The 14,817-nt window shown below is 43.0% G+C and overlaps 1 protein-coding gene across 1 annotated transcript; it reads left to right on the top strand.

Moving 5' to 3' along the window:
* Window positions 1-1,342: 1,342 nt before the first annotated feature.
* Window positions 1,343-14,370, top strand: sh3bp5lb (SH3-binding domain protein 5-like, b). Its single transcript, XM_037473463.2, has 6 exons — window positions 1,343-2,049; window positions 2,327-2,389; window positions 2,487-2,615; window positions 9,249-9,410; window positions 10,555-10,728; window positions 11,409-14,370. The coding sequence occupies exons 1-6, from the start codon at window positions 1,966-1,968 to the stop codon at window positions 12,021-12,023; spliced, it is 1,227 nt and encodes a 408-aa protein (XP_037329360.2). The 5' UTR covers window positions 1,343-1,965; the 3' UTR covers window positions 12,024-14,370.
* Window positions 14,371-14,817: the final 447 nt, after the last annotated feature.

The raw sequence follows: 14,817 nt of genomic DNA, 5'->3' as shown, positions 1-14,817 counted from the left end.
TAACTAAGGGCTGGTCCAGGCTAACCTGAGCCAGCCCTAACTATAAGCAATATCAAAGAGGAACATTTTAAGCTTTATCTTAAATGAACTGACCAAGTCTGCCCCCCGGACTGAAAGTGGAAGCTATGACATCCTTAGAGGGGGAGGTTCTGTCTGAAAGTCTCCATCTTAGACAGATTAGTTTTCATCCTGCCTGCTTGTTTAACTCTCCTGTCATCGACACGAAATTGGGTTGAAATGAGGTCTTAATGTCTAAGATCTCATTTCAACAGGCTAGTGGATGAAACATCAACGATAGTAAAGTATGATACAGTGTAATACACTTGGGAATGTTACTTCAGCAATGTAATAAGTTGCAGATAAATTGTTTTCTTGTTTATAATGTACCTTAAATCCTCAAATAAAGACCGGGATTCAATTAGTGGCCGGGCTTCAGATAGTAGCCGGGGGCGCGGTCGATACAGATAAATAAAGGCCGGGCCCCAAATACAGGCCGGGGGTAAAAAATAAAATAAATGTAAAAGTAAAGAATATACTGCTGGAGGTAACCGGACAGCCCCTGCCCGCCACCTGCTCGTGAACTGGGTAGTCGCTGCCTGGGAGAAGCTGGACAAGGACATGATCCGAAAGTCCGTCAAAGTTTGTGGACTGACACTGAAAGATGACGGGAGTGAAGATGATCTCATCCATTGCTTCAAAGCGGGACAGCCATGCGCCGCTGGTAGGGATGCGCTGCCACAGCTCCGGCAGCTAATTATGCCCATTATTTTATTTAAACAATACAATTCTATAACAGAAGATATCGGTAAGTAAGAAATAAAGGCCTGCCCCTAATACAAGCCTGCCCCAAATACAAGCCGGTGCGCTGTGCAGTCTATGTAAATAAAAGCCCCGGCCACTATTTGAGGATTTATGGAATTAATATTACCAACTTTTTTTTTCTTCCCTGAAGTCGTTGTGCTTTCCCTCCTCACAGGTTTCTGTGGATGTTGATTACATCTGATGTTTCTTGTTCCTGCAGTGGTCCTGCCTTACACCTGGCTTACTACTGTCAATATCTTATTTTATTTTTGGGGGGAGATTTTCCAGTTCTGATGTAAGGGTTTCAGGACAGAGGATGTTGCATGTTTACACACGGTAAAGCTCTCTGAATTTGTGATTTTGGGCTATACAAAATAAAATGATTTGAATTGAACTCAAGAGACAGATCTTGTTACAGAATCTTAAAACGAAGTTCCAAAGAGTTATAAAAATGGACTACAAACATAATTCTAAACTAACCTTTCCATCCTAACCCTCTTTTAATTCCATAGTTTATTTTTCATAATAATTATTTATTATATTAATTAAATTACCTCTTTTGAATAGCAACTACTTTTATTGAAATCCAATTTATGTCTTTCTGCAATTCTTACACTAGCAAAGTCATCCGGTGGGCCACACTGGACCCCCGGAGGGCCGGATTTTGGCCCGCGGGCCTTACGTTTGACACATGTGCTCTAAGATAATAACACAGGACGAAACATTTAACATATTATCACTTTAAAATGTGGTCTCAACTGAACATCTTTTCAACGTCTCCAAAAAAACCTTTCACTTTTAAAACCAATTTGCAACGTCTTTTCAACGTCGGCCGTCGGTCTTTTAAACATCTTTTCAGCCTCAAAAGCTCGCTGGGTGGTGTCATGTGCAGTGAGTGACGGAGGCAGGATGCTAGCGGCTAGCATTAGCCTGCCACTGCTGCTTGGAACTCAGGCACAGCGACACTGGAGAACCCTTCAGGTAGAGGCCGTTTTTACTGCGCACTTGTCCAGTTACCGGGAGATACGGTAACGGAGCTACAGGCCGCCAATAGAGCCAGCGACGTCGCATCCAATCCCGAACGGGGCAGGGTTCCCCAGACCGGCCGGCCGACGCCAGGAGACGCCGGGGGGAGAGGCGACGGGCGACGCGTGGAACACCGTCATGTTGAAGGGGAGAGAAGGGGAAGACACCGGAGGGGAAGAGGATGAAGGCAAATACGAGGAGGAGTTGGACCCTAGAATCCAGGTATGACGCTAAACGACCGTAGGTACTGACGTGACGCTTCTTCGTGTTTTACACAGCGTGTCCAGTTCTATTTGAACAACGTTACTAGTGCCATGTTTACTGAGCGAAGCGGAACGCCGTGCACATGTAGCGTCCACGGTCCGGTCCCGTCCGCTCCTGTCACACACTGGTACCGGGGATTGGTCTCGTCGGTGCTGCATCCCTGTCTACAGATGTCACACCTTCTGTCCCCGTGTTGTGCTTTTTTCATCCACACCTCCTGTCCTCGTGTTACCAGGAGGAGCTGGAGCAGCTCAACAAGGCCAGCGGCCAGATCAACGAGCTCGAGCTGCAGCTGGATGTGAGGCAGTGGTTTCATTCACAAGGTTCTCAGCTTCCACGTGGTGCCCATGCACACCAGGGCTCACTGCATGTGACTGGTGCTGTGTTTGCTTCAGGAGGCGCGGTCCAGCTACAGGAGGATCCTCAGCGACTCGGCCAGGAATCTCAACTCTCAGGGCTCCCAGCTGGGCGTGTGCATAGACAAAGCGAGGCCCTACTATGAAGCCCGCAGACTGGCCAAAGAGGTGCGTTTTTAATGTGCACAGATTAGAAGGAGAGGTACTCACTCTGCGTCCTCCCTTCATGCACCTTGTGTCCTTTGGTTATTATACAAACCGTTTCAGAGGGATGTTGAAACCAGTGGTCACACAGGAGGCTGCGCTGCTTTTGAATTGTTTTAGGTTTTATTGAGAGGTGTTGGGATCCTTTAGTCCAGTGGGTCTCAACCTTTTTAAGTGATGTACCCCCTAAAATATAATGTATTCAGCCAAGTACCCCATGGGCAGTGCAAAGCACTTTTGGTTAACATAAAGATCTGTAATACACAGAGGTGTATTTCTTAAACTGTTAACACTGAAACAACACAAAATGTAAATGTAGCCACTTTTGAGAACCACTGCTTTAGTCTACCTCTCAGTATATTGAATGGCTATAGATCTACATCTGCGTGCCCTCAAACGAAACTGGAAGGACACATATTTTAATGATAACCAAAGATATTTACGAATGAATGACAAAAGTAAGACAACTTCACAAGTAGAACTACACTCAAACTCATGAGAAATCAAATTATATAACTTAAAATAAGACTAAACCTAACTCAAAACTGCACCAGACTGGTCCCTGTCCAAGGTGCTGATCTGAATGCAGAGATCCAGAAGTATGAGCTGTTTCTCCAGCAGACAACAGAGCAGCTTCTTTTTTCCTCAACTCATCCTCTGCGATCCATGGAATGTTTGCGATTGTATAATTGCAATACCTTATTGTTATATCCTTGAATAGGTAGTTAGTGTTTCTCATTAGGTGGATGTAAACACCTTCTGAGAGAATAACATTGTTGTTTAGAACATTAATATTATTCTAGAAAACCGTTGATACTTTTCTCATTTATTGTTCAGTTTGTGTGAATAACTACTTTCCTAATCAGCTTTGTAATATTTATGCTTCTCTCAGACTGTAGGTCAGCTGTTAATTATGCATGATAAATATGCATTTAATGGCACTCACATGGCTTCATAAGTGTGTCGTTATAGTTGTTCCCAAACAATGGGTAACTGTGTCATATTGAAGGGTCTTTGAGCCCGGATAATTCTTTATCATAAGCAACGATGTTGTGTGTTCATGTATTGTCTACACTTGCTCATGGGGGATAGGGGACCTCACAAAACGCATGTCCTTATTGTTTTATTATCTTGCCATAATGTGCATGGCTTTAGTCCAGAGACATTTTATTGAACATTTTGGCTGATTGGTGATAGTTATTTAGTTATTATTTAGGGCTTAATTTTCCTATTTTCATTTTTGGATTTCTCTAGTTCTCGTTTAGTTGCTTTGCATGAATCAATGTTAGAAAGTATCCTGATTCATCTTAAACTGGCTCCTCATGCAGACGCTCAGTTGCTCCTCTGTCAGAAACAAGCGATTGCGGCTCATTGGTCATGGTTCCAGAAGCCAGAGCAGCTCAAAGTGATAATGAAGTTGTAATGGCAGCACCGATAGGCACTGATTACATGCACGTTCCTAAATACATAGGCACAAAGTGAAAGGAAACTAAAATGGCGAGTCATATTCAACCACACCTGTTGGAGGCCTCATTCAGATCCAGAAAACAACAGTGAACAACACAAAAAGCAGCTCTCTACTGGGTAAGTACTCTTAGTACTTGCTTATTGGGGGACATAGTAGTGGATTTAGTATCTCAATCCCAAGCTGCACATGTATGCATGCCATTGTTGACACCTATTACACCTATACACCTATTGGTGGGAAATAGAAAATAAAGCTGAATAGAGTGTAAATGGTCTGCTCCAGGAGATAACAGTAGGATGTTATTTTTTTCTTTCTGCAGTGCGGGTAGTGTTCATGCTGAAGCCCATTCATTTCCCATTATACTAGACTTCCTTATGAGAACCTTTTCATACGTGTTTTGCACATTTCATGACTATCCACGTCTTCTTTTGCCGGAGGATCACTCTACCCTCCACCGTTGTTGAAGACGACCTAGAGAGTGACGTATTCGTGTGTGGAAGTCGTTGGTTTGTTTATTAATTCATCAGAAACTTTTCTGCCCCGTGCATCGCCACTGCTGCTTTCAGCAGGGCCGAGATCCTCCTTGTGGCACTGGCAAGCAATGGCAACTGAGTGGCACCTTGTGGCACCTCATGGAACGCAGTGGCAAAAAAAGGCAAGTGAGTGGCAATTACCAGTAATTCGGTGGCAAGTCCGGCGCGAGCGTCACAACGGCACGCTGAGTGGGCGGAGCCAAGTTTTCCTAGAAAACGCCTGTGGCCTCTGTGGCAACTCTGTGGCGTTTGTGGCACATCAGTGGCCCCGAGACCTTTTTGTCCTGTGCGTCACCACTGCTGCTTTTCATTGAATTTTTGTCACGGACATATTTGTCCCGTATTTTCCTCCACAACTTTGTTCACCCCTTGACCGGCAAACCTACGTGTACGGAGATCGGCGTCCACTATAAGGACGCCATCATCGCGTCCTTATAGTCCGCCAATGACGGGTTGTATCAGTGGTCAAATTTCATTTTTTTTCCCGACAAAAACACTTCAAACTGATTAATTCTCTTGTCAAAATTCCTTGTTTTAATAATGGCAAAGAATTTAAGAATTATGCTATGAAACTGGAAATGTGAGACTCCTGAAAGGATGTAGTTAGCAGACCAATCACAGCCTTGCAGGCTGCGTGAGCTCGCAAAGCGTTTGACGCAAATTTAGAAAAAGGGGGTCGACACACGCAAGCACACAAGAGGGGGTGAAAATGCAGCAAGGCGCTCTGTGTGTGTGTCCTTGCGTTTCTCTGAAAACGCAGAAGCACAAACTAGGCTTTACATCCAAACTCTAGACGCGGCGCCTGTTTCGCGTTTGTCGGTCAAGCTCGTGGTTTGCTTTTAACAAGCCGGATACAGCCATGTGCCTTTTTTTCACAAATACTTTTACTGCGCTGAAAATAGTACATTGTTTAACGACACTTTGCTATTCAATATTAATTATTATTGCAGGAAGTTTGCTCAGTAACATTGTGTGTCTGGCACTTGTTTGGATGTCCTTGAGCACCCTAACGTGTCTTTTATGGGACGGTTCCCTCATCAGAGAAGAATGGCGTGAAGCCAATTAAGTCCTGTCCCTGAGCCAACGAGCTGTCACACGGGCTAACACCGATCCTCATGTACTGCTGGAAGAATCATTCAGACGCACTTCCTGTACAAGTTGGTGTAATTCACTGAGCGGTCTGCGCCTACGGATGCTATTCTATACCCAATCACGACAGCGTTTGGTGGTTCAACGTGAGTAGGACTTCCACAACAGGTACAGGTACAGAGTTTGCAATGTCCTCCATATTGATGTGGAAAAACAATGGCGGCTAGTTGAACTGTTCCAGGGTGATAAGCCACGCCCTCGGGCCGTCACGTCCAGCGTTAATGGCGACATTCATGCGAATTGACTAGAAATGAGAGCAGAGTGTTTGAGCGCAGCATTAAGGAAAGTAGCTGATGGTCAATGTTCATGCCGTGACACTTCATGTCTGCATGCATCACTTTTTCAAAGACTTTACAATGATCAATATTTTAAACATTATTCGAGATGATGCAAATGTGTATTTTACAGTATTTCTAATATGACACGAAGAAGACGGAGGAATCTCCTAGAAACCTTGTATAAACTGATTACTACATAGAATATGGTTTGATTATGAATCATGCTACACAAATAACAGAACATTTGGGTTGCTTCCTAAATTGATTTGGATTTTCTAACTTTGTTTTACTCTCCTCATAAGGTTGTAACAAGAATGACCCAAATGCTAAACACTACAACATGCATGGCCGCTCATCCAAACCCTGAATCTATATCAACTATATCTGCAGAGTTGACAATTGAACAGTAAGTACTTAGTATTGAAAAACGAATATCTGAGGTTGTTTCTGTTCCCTGGGTTTCACAAGACAAAATAACTTTCTGCATCTGCGAATGTTTTCCACCGGCTGCAGCAGGATGAACACGACACAGAAAATACAACATGTAGGAAAAACATGATTGTTTTCTGTGATTGTCTTCTCTCTCTTTCAGATGTTCAAGATACCTAGTTTTGTGAAATGGTGTAACCTTAAATTACACATCTTCCTGATGTGTGCTGTTGGTCCTGCTGGACCTGGACCAAAGGTGGCAGAAGGAAAAAGTCAATATTACCTGAAATGATATTCTCTGTGATATCGGCCTTTTTTTAAACAAATGATATAAATGAAGTGAGAAAGTACATGCCATGACAGTCAAAAGGTAAAGTAGACTTTTACTTTAGAAGTAAAAGCGATCTAAAAAGAATAAGAAAACTTACATTTCATTTGAGTGACCACAGTCATTCTTTTTTGCCAGTGCATCAAAAGTTCAGTTTGGTTGTGGCAATCTCAGGTGATTAGTGGATATTTATCACACCGCTCACAAATGTAGGTAGAGCCAAACAAAAACCGAATCTTCTGTGCCGTCCTCCTAATGTTTGGAAACTCGGCTTCGCTGAAGCATAGCACTCATGTAATGTAATAACTGCTCCTTTAAGTCACACTGAAAATCAATCAGTTCGACCTGCGACTTTGACACTCGCTGAAGTGACGGCAGAATTCTCAGTGCAGGTTGTCCAATGATTCGCTGTATTTCTTTGTATGTCAAGGGGACCCTTCCAGTGTCAATAGTGTGAGGAAATGACACAGCAAAAGCAAAATCACAAAGACGTTGACTTGGGAAAAATGGTCACCTTTCCTAATAATGTCCAAAATGAGCTAATCTTTCAGCAATTTCCTCAAGGAGTTGAACACATTGAGGAGGATGAAGTCCTGGTGGTAGAAAGTTGACGGGTTTTACAACTGGCTTCACTATGTGATCGAGTTACAATACACACGGTGCTTCCTGATGGCGTATGCAGTGTAGGGAAATGATAACCAGCTCGGGGCTGTCCTCTTTTACCATATCTTGGATTCAATTCAGTGACCCAACGTATTTTTCTGTTAAGTTTGGCGTTCCGTCTGTGGTGAAATCTTACAGGCGTACAGGTATCTTTAGCCTCTGACATCCTGTCATACCAGCTCTCTCCTCGTCATGTGCCTTTTTAAAGATTCCATGGTCATCCCTTTTATCTCAAAATGGTCATTAATCCTTCTGAACGGTCACAGTGAGCGGGAGGCGGGGTGTCTTCTGATTGGACAACACAAACCTCCCTGATGTGTGTTAAAGCTTCTATTCACACCAAGAAACTTTGTCAGGTCTTCCTGCTCCTATAAGGGAACAAACTCAGCTGAACTTCTGTCTGTATTTACGGCTTGTGTTAATGACGTCGGTATTCTTCTACATTCTAGTTAGATACTTAATGACATTAATGTCTTCTCACAAGGACATTACACCCACAGTTTCCCACAGCATGGTAATCTTAAGCATACTTAACCAGCACGGCTACCACAGCATTCTGCAGTTGAGGTTGAACGTTGTCTGTAAATAGTGTTAATATGTTGTGTATATTGTATAATTATTTAGTCACAATCGCTCTCTCTGATGTAAACGACATTTGAATGGTCCGTGATTTAGTGCTGAAGTTTTGATGGATTGTTTAGTCATGAGTTTTAAATAAATGACTGGTTCTTGTGAGTTTGCTCTTGTCATTGAGTTAATTACATTAATTGACCATATGCATCGTCCGTTAATTACACAGCATCCCGTCCGTGTATTTGTACGCTTTGAGCTTTTATACATTTTATTTAATTTAAAATGTTAGTCTTCTGTGAATATGAGGTGTTTACACAAAACAAATGATAACCTGTAACTGTGGCGTCATAATGACATTACTAGCTTTGTAAACTGTAGTAAGACGCCACAAGCCGTCGGAAAGTGATGCCCACTATAGTCTTAGGCGGGGTGGACCTGTCATAGGGGATACCAGAACCTCCCTGTTGGGCTGGTCCAATATTGGCACACATCCATGACCAAATGGCCCCGAGCGCGAGCCGGTGTTACACCCCAACTGGTTTTTAAACCTACTGATTTCCCTGCGTGTTTGTGTTCATTTAACAGCAGCACCCAGCATGCAACACTACTGAGACCACTGATGTCCACACGCCATTGTAGATTCTAATCATTTCTACAAAGCTCATGCTAATTCTACCTTGTGATTCCAGTGTCTTTATTGCTTGGTCTTTCTGTGCTGACATTCATTACTTAAAATCTCAGTGGGTGAAGTTATCGCCCCCTGTTGGCCAAACTCGTTATTATAAAACCTCATCCAACAGATCCCAACAATACTTTATTATATATTTTTAATTCCACAATTGTGGCGGGCCGTGTATAACGAGTATATGTGTGTCAGTCCTTGTACGTGTAGCTAAACCTATATACGTGGTTCTCAGCTAAAACAGTGCTGCAAAGAAGAACAAAAGAAAACAAACTGTTACTAACCTCACTTGCGTTGACTGACCATTTTTTATATGAGACTAGACTTAAACAAACAAGGCTAAAAAACACAATCTGACCTATCTCTCACCAGACAACTGCTGCAGATGAGTAGGCGTCACACTATCACAGAGACTACACAATGAATATACATAATATATGTACAATTTGGATATCAGAAGAAATGTTTATAAAGCTACTGCCGTCTGCCCCCAGGCTCAACAGGAGACCCAGAAGGCAGCTCTGAGGTATGAGAGGGCCGTGTCCATGCACTCTGCTGCCAGAGAGATGGTGTATGTGGGGGAGCAGGGCCTCTTGGCTGACAGGAACACCATGGACCCAACCTGGCAGGAAATGCTGAACCACGCCACCGCTAAGGTACACACCACCAGACATCTTAAACAGCAGCAGCACAGAGAGCAGGATGAGGTTTGCCACCCTGGAAAACTTAATGGGAGCTGTAGTTTACAGAATCGATACATAAGCTGATACAGTTCATATATCCTATTCATTTGTATCAATTAGACTCAACACTTGCACATTCAACTTGTCTGAACTTTGTCGGGCTTGTAGCCTCGCAGGGGAACGGTATCAGTTTTTGCCATGATTATTTGATTCAAATTAATTTTATTTCAATGATCTGGCCCTCATTTGATCAAAGTGAGCAGTACCTGGCATGTTTGAGTGTGGTGGAAATACTGCATTAAGTCAGTCAGTCTGTGCTCTTTCACACGGGAGCACCTTGTGTTCTGGGTCCAATGATGACTTCCAAGGTTAAATACCAGCACTTTGTTTTTGCCCAGAGCCCCTCCCTCTTCTATATATTCTATATTCTATATATACGTTTGAGTAGCCTTGGCGCATGACTTGTGATGATAATTTTACACCTGTGTTGAGTAAGAACTTCTTAAAATGTATCAGAAGAATTGTAGAAAATTGATCAGATTTAACTTTCAACCTATTCAGTCAGATAAATCAGACCTAGTCTGTAACCATTAGTTGTCCAAAACTCTAATCGTGCATTGCCCCTTTTCAGTCTTTTCTTCTATTTTGGGACCTAATATCCACAACAAATGTTCTATATGAGGTTCCTTCTTGGATAATTATGGGCTCAAATATATTTGAGAATTGTTTTGTGTGCATTTTTGAGTCGTTTTGCAATTATTGAGACTGATCTGACCCCATAGATAATTACTCCGGGTCTATTATTTATCATGTATATACATGCTGTTGATGTTTTGTTGTTTGCTGGCCTTTCCAACTGTGCTACTTAACCGTAGTTGATCATCAAAGTGAATGCTGACTACTATTACTTTATGTTTTATGTACTTTTGTACAAAAGCAGTGTTTGATATAATGCATTTAGCAATTAGACAGTATCAAGCTTTGGAAGGGACAACCTGTTACTGTATTTTCCTACTCCAGTATCTTGTAACTAACTGACCATCAGAACAAAGATGGAAGATGTGTGATTCTGTGATGATGACGTGTTCCTCTCGGTCATTGTTCCTGTGCTGCTCAGGTGAACGAGGCGGAGGAGGAGCGTTTCCACAGTGAGCAAGAGCACCAGCGCGTCACACAGCTCTGCCAGGAAGCTGAGGCTCGAGTCCAGACCCTCCAGAAAGCTCTAAAGAAGGTCATCCTCAAGTCCAAGCCGTACTTTGAACTCAAGGCTCAATTCAATCACATTCTGGAGGTTTGTACCAGTATCAGATACTCAGCTTTTTAACTGATGTACTTTACCTTAAGTTTTAGCTGCCATGTTAGATCATGGAAGGGATGTACTTTAGACCCTACGCAGAGGGGGTCCCCAACCTTTTTACCTCATGGACAGTTTTTATGTTAGACAATATTTCTCGGACCGGTCTTGGAGGTGTGGCGGGTAAACCGGACAGAATAACCAGCCCTGGGGGGGGGAGGTGTATTGCTCTCTGTCCGCTGCTGGGCGGAACTGCCATACGCAGCGAGTAGTTGGCAACTGTATAAGGTGGAAAAAAAACGGTCCGCATCCCGGTGGTTGGGGAACCCTGCCATACAGTCTCGGTTGGAACGTAGGAACTTGAGTTGCTGTTACTCTGATCACGTTGGAGAAGGCTACATTCTTCAATTCATTATGCTCGATGATACAAACAGGAGTCCAAATCATTTCTAATGTTGCTCCTGGTTTGGATGTCTGAATAAATATAATGTTCACTGCAGCAATTTTATCAGGCGATGACTATGTTGTGTTGTTTGAAACACTTCCTGATGTGGCCAAATTGTCTTTTCATGCAGCTTAAAAAACTCTTTCTGATGTAATGGTTTACTGACAAATGATCAGTTCAACCAGGAAGATAGTTGGACAAATCAATTAATGACTCTATTCTCTTTTTTCAGGATCATAAGGCTAGAGTAGTTCTGCTGGAGGAGCGAGTGGCGAAGGTAAAGACACGTTACTCTGTGGCCCTGCGGAACCTGGAGCAGATCAGCGAGCAGATCCACACACAGAGGGGGCGGATAAGGGCCAGCAGGGGGCGTCCGTCACTCTGCAGGGGGCGCAGCTCCCCTGTAGGTGCTGAGGCTGAGGTCCGAGCCAGTGTTGTGAATCGCAGCGGGAGCTGCATCGGGAGTAGCTGTGCAGGAGTCAGCGGAGTAGAGAGCAACTGGGCGGATGGAGAGAAAACCAGGCTGTGGGTGGAGAGGCACAGAGAGAGTGGCTGGGGCCAGAGGGAGCGGCTGGAGGCGGAGCCTGCCGCCTCAGACACCATGTCTCTCATCAGCCTGCAGACCATTGCCTCTGACCTGGAGAAGTGTGACTCGGTGGAACACTTGGGAGACATGAGCGAGGCTGGGAGTGCTCTGGGTGAGGAGCGGCAGTGCGGCAGGAAGCCTAAACCACAGCCAATCAGCAGAGAGGAGTTGACTGTGGAGTCCCAGCAGGAGAAGGGAGGGGTTACTAAAGAAAAGCAGGAGAGCTTGATCAAACAGCACCAGAGAAGTGTCAGTCTATAATAGTCACCAGGAGGGGAGGATCATAGCGATGACTTACAATGAGTGATCATAGAGGACTTTGGAGAAGAAATCCCTCTAACTGTGGGGTGGTAGGCAAAATGGAATGGAAAAGTGGAGATGCTGACACTGACGACACACACTGGCCATACACGGCAGTTAGCAGGAAGGGTCGGCAGGAACATGGGCCACACTACTGAATATCTGGCAGCAATAAACAGAGAGCCGTCCTGTGGGAGCACTGACCTGCATTCCCTTGTGTACCCTGCAGTGTTTTATCACGTCTGTTTTTTGCATGAAAAAAACAGCAGGAGGATGCAGGGTGTGTCATCTCGTGTTGTGCTTTAGTGGTGGATAAATGTGCCTGTTTAAGGTTAAATCCAGTTTGTAACAATAACAATAATTTAGTTGGAGCATGGAACATAATTTCTATTGGTCATAATAACACTGGATTTATGGAAACACTTCACAGCTTTGATTCTGAGCCATGTATGTATTTTTCATCCCATGTTCAGTATACCTGCATGTCACAGTTCACCTTTGCCGTCTCTTCCAAACAAGTCTGTACTTTTGTAACATTTTGTAGATAATGATGTTCAAAACTAGAAAGGCAACTCATAGCACTATAATAGTTAAAACACCCATAAACATCTTACAAATGGAATCAAAAGGCACAGTTCTATCACAAAACATTTATTGAAAGTTAATTTACAGGATGATGCAAAAACTATCCATCTCAATCATCACTCGTGACCTAATAGAAGTGTGTGGTGCTGTTTGTATCTGCTTTTAACAGTATTTGAAACAATCACAAACTAATGTTTAATTCTTCTGGTTCACAGCTTTTTTCTCAGTAATGGTGCCTCTCCCTCTCCTGTCTTGTGGCGTCATCTTTATACACTGCTCAAAAAATGGTTTGATTTAAAGTTTTGATTTTCCTCTCAGTGTTGCAGCCGATCATTCTCGTGGCAAAAGACCAAGCATTACAGGTCAATTGGTTAATTGGACTGTTTCTGCAAGCACAACAAGGGCATTGTCAGAAGCCTTCACATCTGACCTACAGAGGAGAAATGTCTTAACACTGCAATTAGCTATAGACTGTCATGCTTCACAATGTTGCATGAAGCACAGCGTTCTCCTTGGCTTCTCCAGACCATTTCACATATATCACAGGAGCTCGGGGTGATCCTGCTCTCATGAGAAGCACAGGGCGCCAGTGGCGGACATGCCAATTCTGGTGTTCTATAGCAAATGAGGAGGCCACCCTCATGAACCCTGTTTCTGATTGCAGACATTAACACCAGCGGGCTGCTGGAGGTCATTCTGTAGGGCTTGAGCAGTGCTCAACCTGTACCTCCTTGAAGGAGTCACAAAACAAACTCTACTGACCTTAAAATCTAAATATTGGTCATAAATACCCTTCTTAAATATCAGACATAGTTAAGCTTGATGAAAGATATTTGCATGAAGAATGCAGTACCTCCAGCTACATGACAGTGTGGTACAGTTGTATATCCTGGCAGAAAGACCAGTGTTGATGAGTCAAATATTGAGCTGCTTGGACTGAAGTCCATCAGCCTCCACACAAACCTTCACAAAAAGCTCCCCCAGTAGCGGACTGACTGAGGAGAAATAGCGGAGAATAACGTCCTTTGTCTCTGACTTTTAGGATTTTCCTTTTTTATGAGTCAACCATTTCCATTATTTTATTCTTGCTTTGTTAAAATGATTTAAAACATTTATGTTAGTCAGTATGATTTAAAACATTTATGTTAGTCAGTATACAGCCATGAAACTAGAAGCCCATGTCTGTGGTTACCCTAATTATTCCATGTACTGTATCTACGATAATAATAATATGTATTCCACAGATAGCCATATCCCATGTTATGCCAGGGAAAATAGCCAAATGTTTTTATTCAAAGTGCGTGTGACTCCTAAAAGGGTTTGGTTCTACAGAAATGATCCTACTAATTATCCTGATTTTTATTTTCATTTAAGCTTTATTCGATATGGACATCACAGCGGTATTAGAGTTGTGACATACAATTATGCACAATAACCAGGTGCACTGTGTTTAGTATTAGCAAAACGCTAGTTTACACCTGTCCATATGAGGCTTTTTTAAAGGAAAAAATAGAAGTGTGTTAACCACGGCTTAATGCCTGTATTAAAAACATAAAAATGTATTGCATTTTCAATTCTGTTGGTAGACAGTTCCAGAGTTTTGCTCAGAGAAGACTGATTGTCTAAAATTCCACTCTAAGAGTGAAATAAATAAATAAATTGTGTGACAAATATTTTTTTTTATGTTTGAGGCTGATTGAAAATGTCTGACTTGAAAGTTTAAAGTTTGACACTAATAAAAAAAAAACTTTTGTTGTAGATTGTTCTTTTTCCTCAGGTTAGTCGCATGTGTATTTAGTGTTTGTTTAAGATGAATAACAATATCCTTTTTGAAGTTTACTATCATTTCACTAACATGTCTGTTAAACCATAATGTTAGAAAATGTGAAGAGCCAGTGTGTGGGATCTGGTGGCATCTTGCCAATCGTCTTTCCAAAACTGCGGTGAGGGAGCCGAAGTGCGAAAGCAAAGCACTAGCAGCCGTCGCCCAACCTTTATATGGTATGATTACGGGTGAGCGAGGTGAACGCAGGTACCACGGTTCACATTACCATGGTTTCACAGGCATGATGTTGGTGCCCAGGTAACATGACAACAGAAAAGGCTATTTTCCTTCTCTTCCGGTGGAGAGGGATATGGAGTAGTAGCACGCGTCACACTCTCCCGTAAC

The sequence above is a fragment of the Pungitius pungitius genome, chromosome 17 (assembly GCF_949316345.1).
Source record: "Pungitius pungitius chromosome 17, fPunPun2.1, whole genome shotgun sequence".
NCBI lineage: Eukaryota > Metazoa > Chordata > Actinopteri > Perciformes > Gasterosteidae > Pungitius > Pungitius pungitius.
Note: the sequence above shows the minus strand (reverse complement) of the source record. Positions and strands in the feature narration are given on the sequence as shown.

Coding starts and splice junctions, on each gene's coding strand:
- sh3bp5lb (XM_037473463.2), top strand. CDS start 1,966: ATGTTGAAGGGGAGAGAAGGGGAAGACACCGGAGGGGAAGAGGATGAA. Junction 2,390..2,486: donor AGCTCGAGCTGCAGCTGGAT/GTGAGGCAGTGG, acceptor TGTTTGCTTCAG/GAGGCGCGGTCCAGCTACAG. Junction 10,729..11,408: donor AATTCAATCACATTCTGGAG/GTTTGTACCAGT, acceptor CTCTTTTTTCAG/GATCATAAGGCTAGAGTAGT.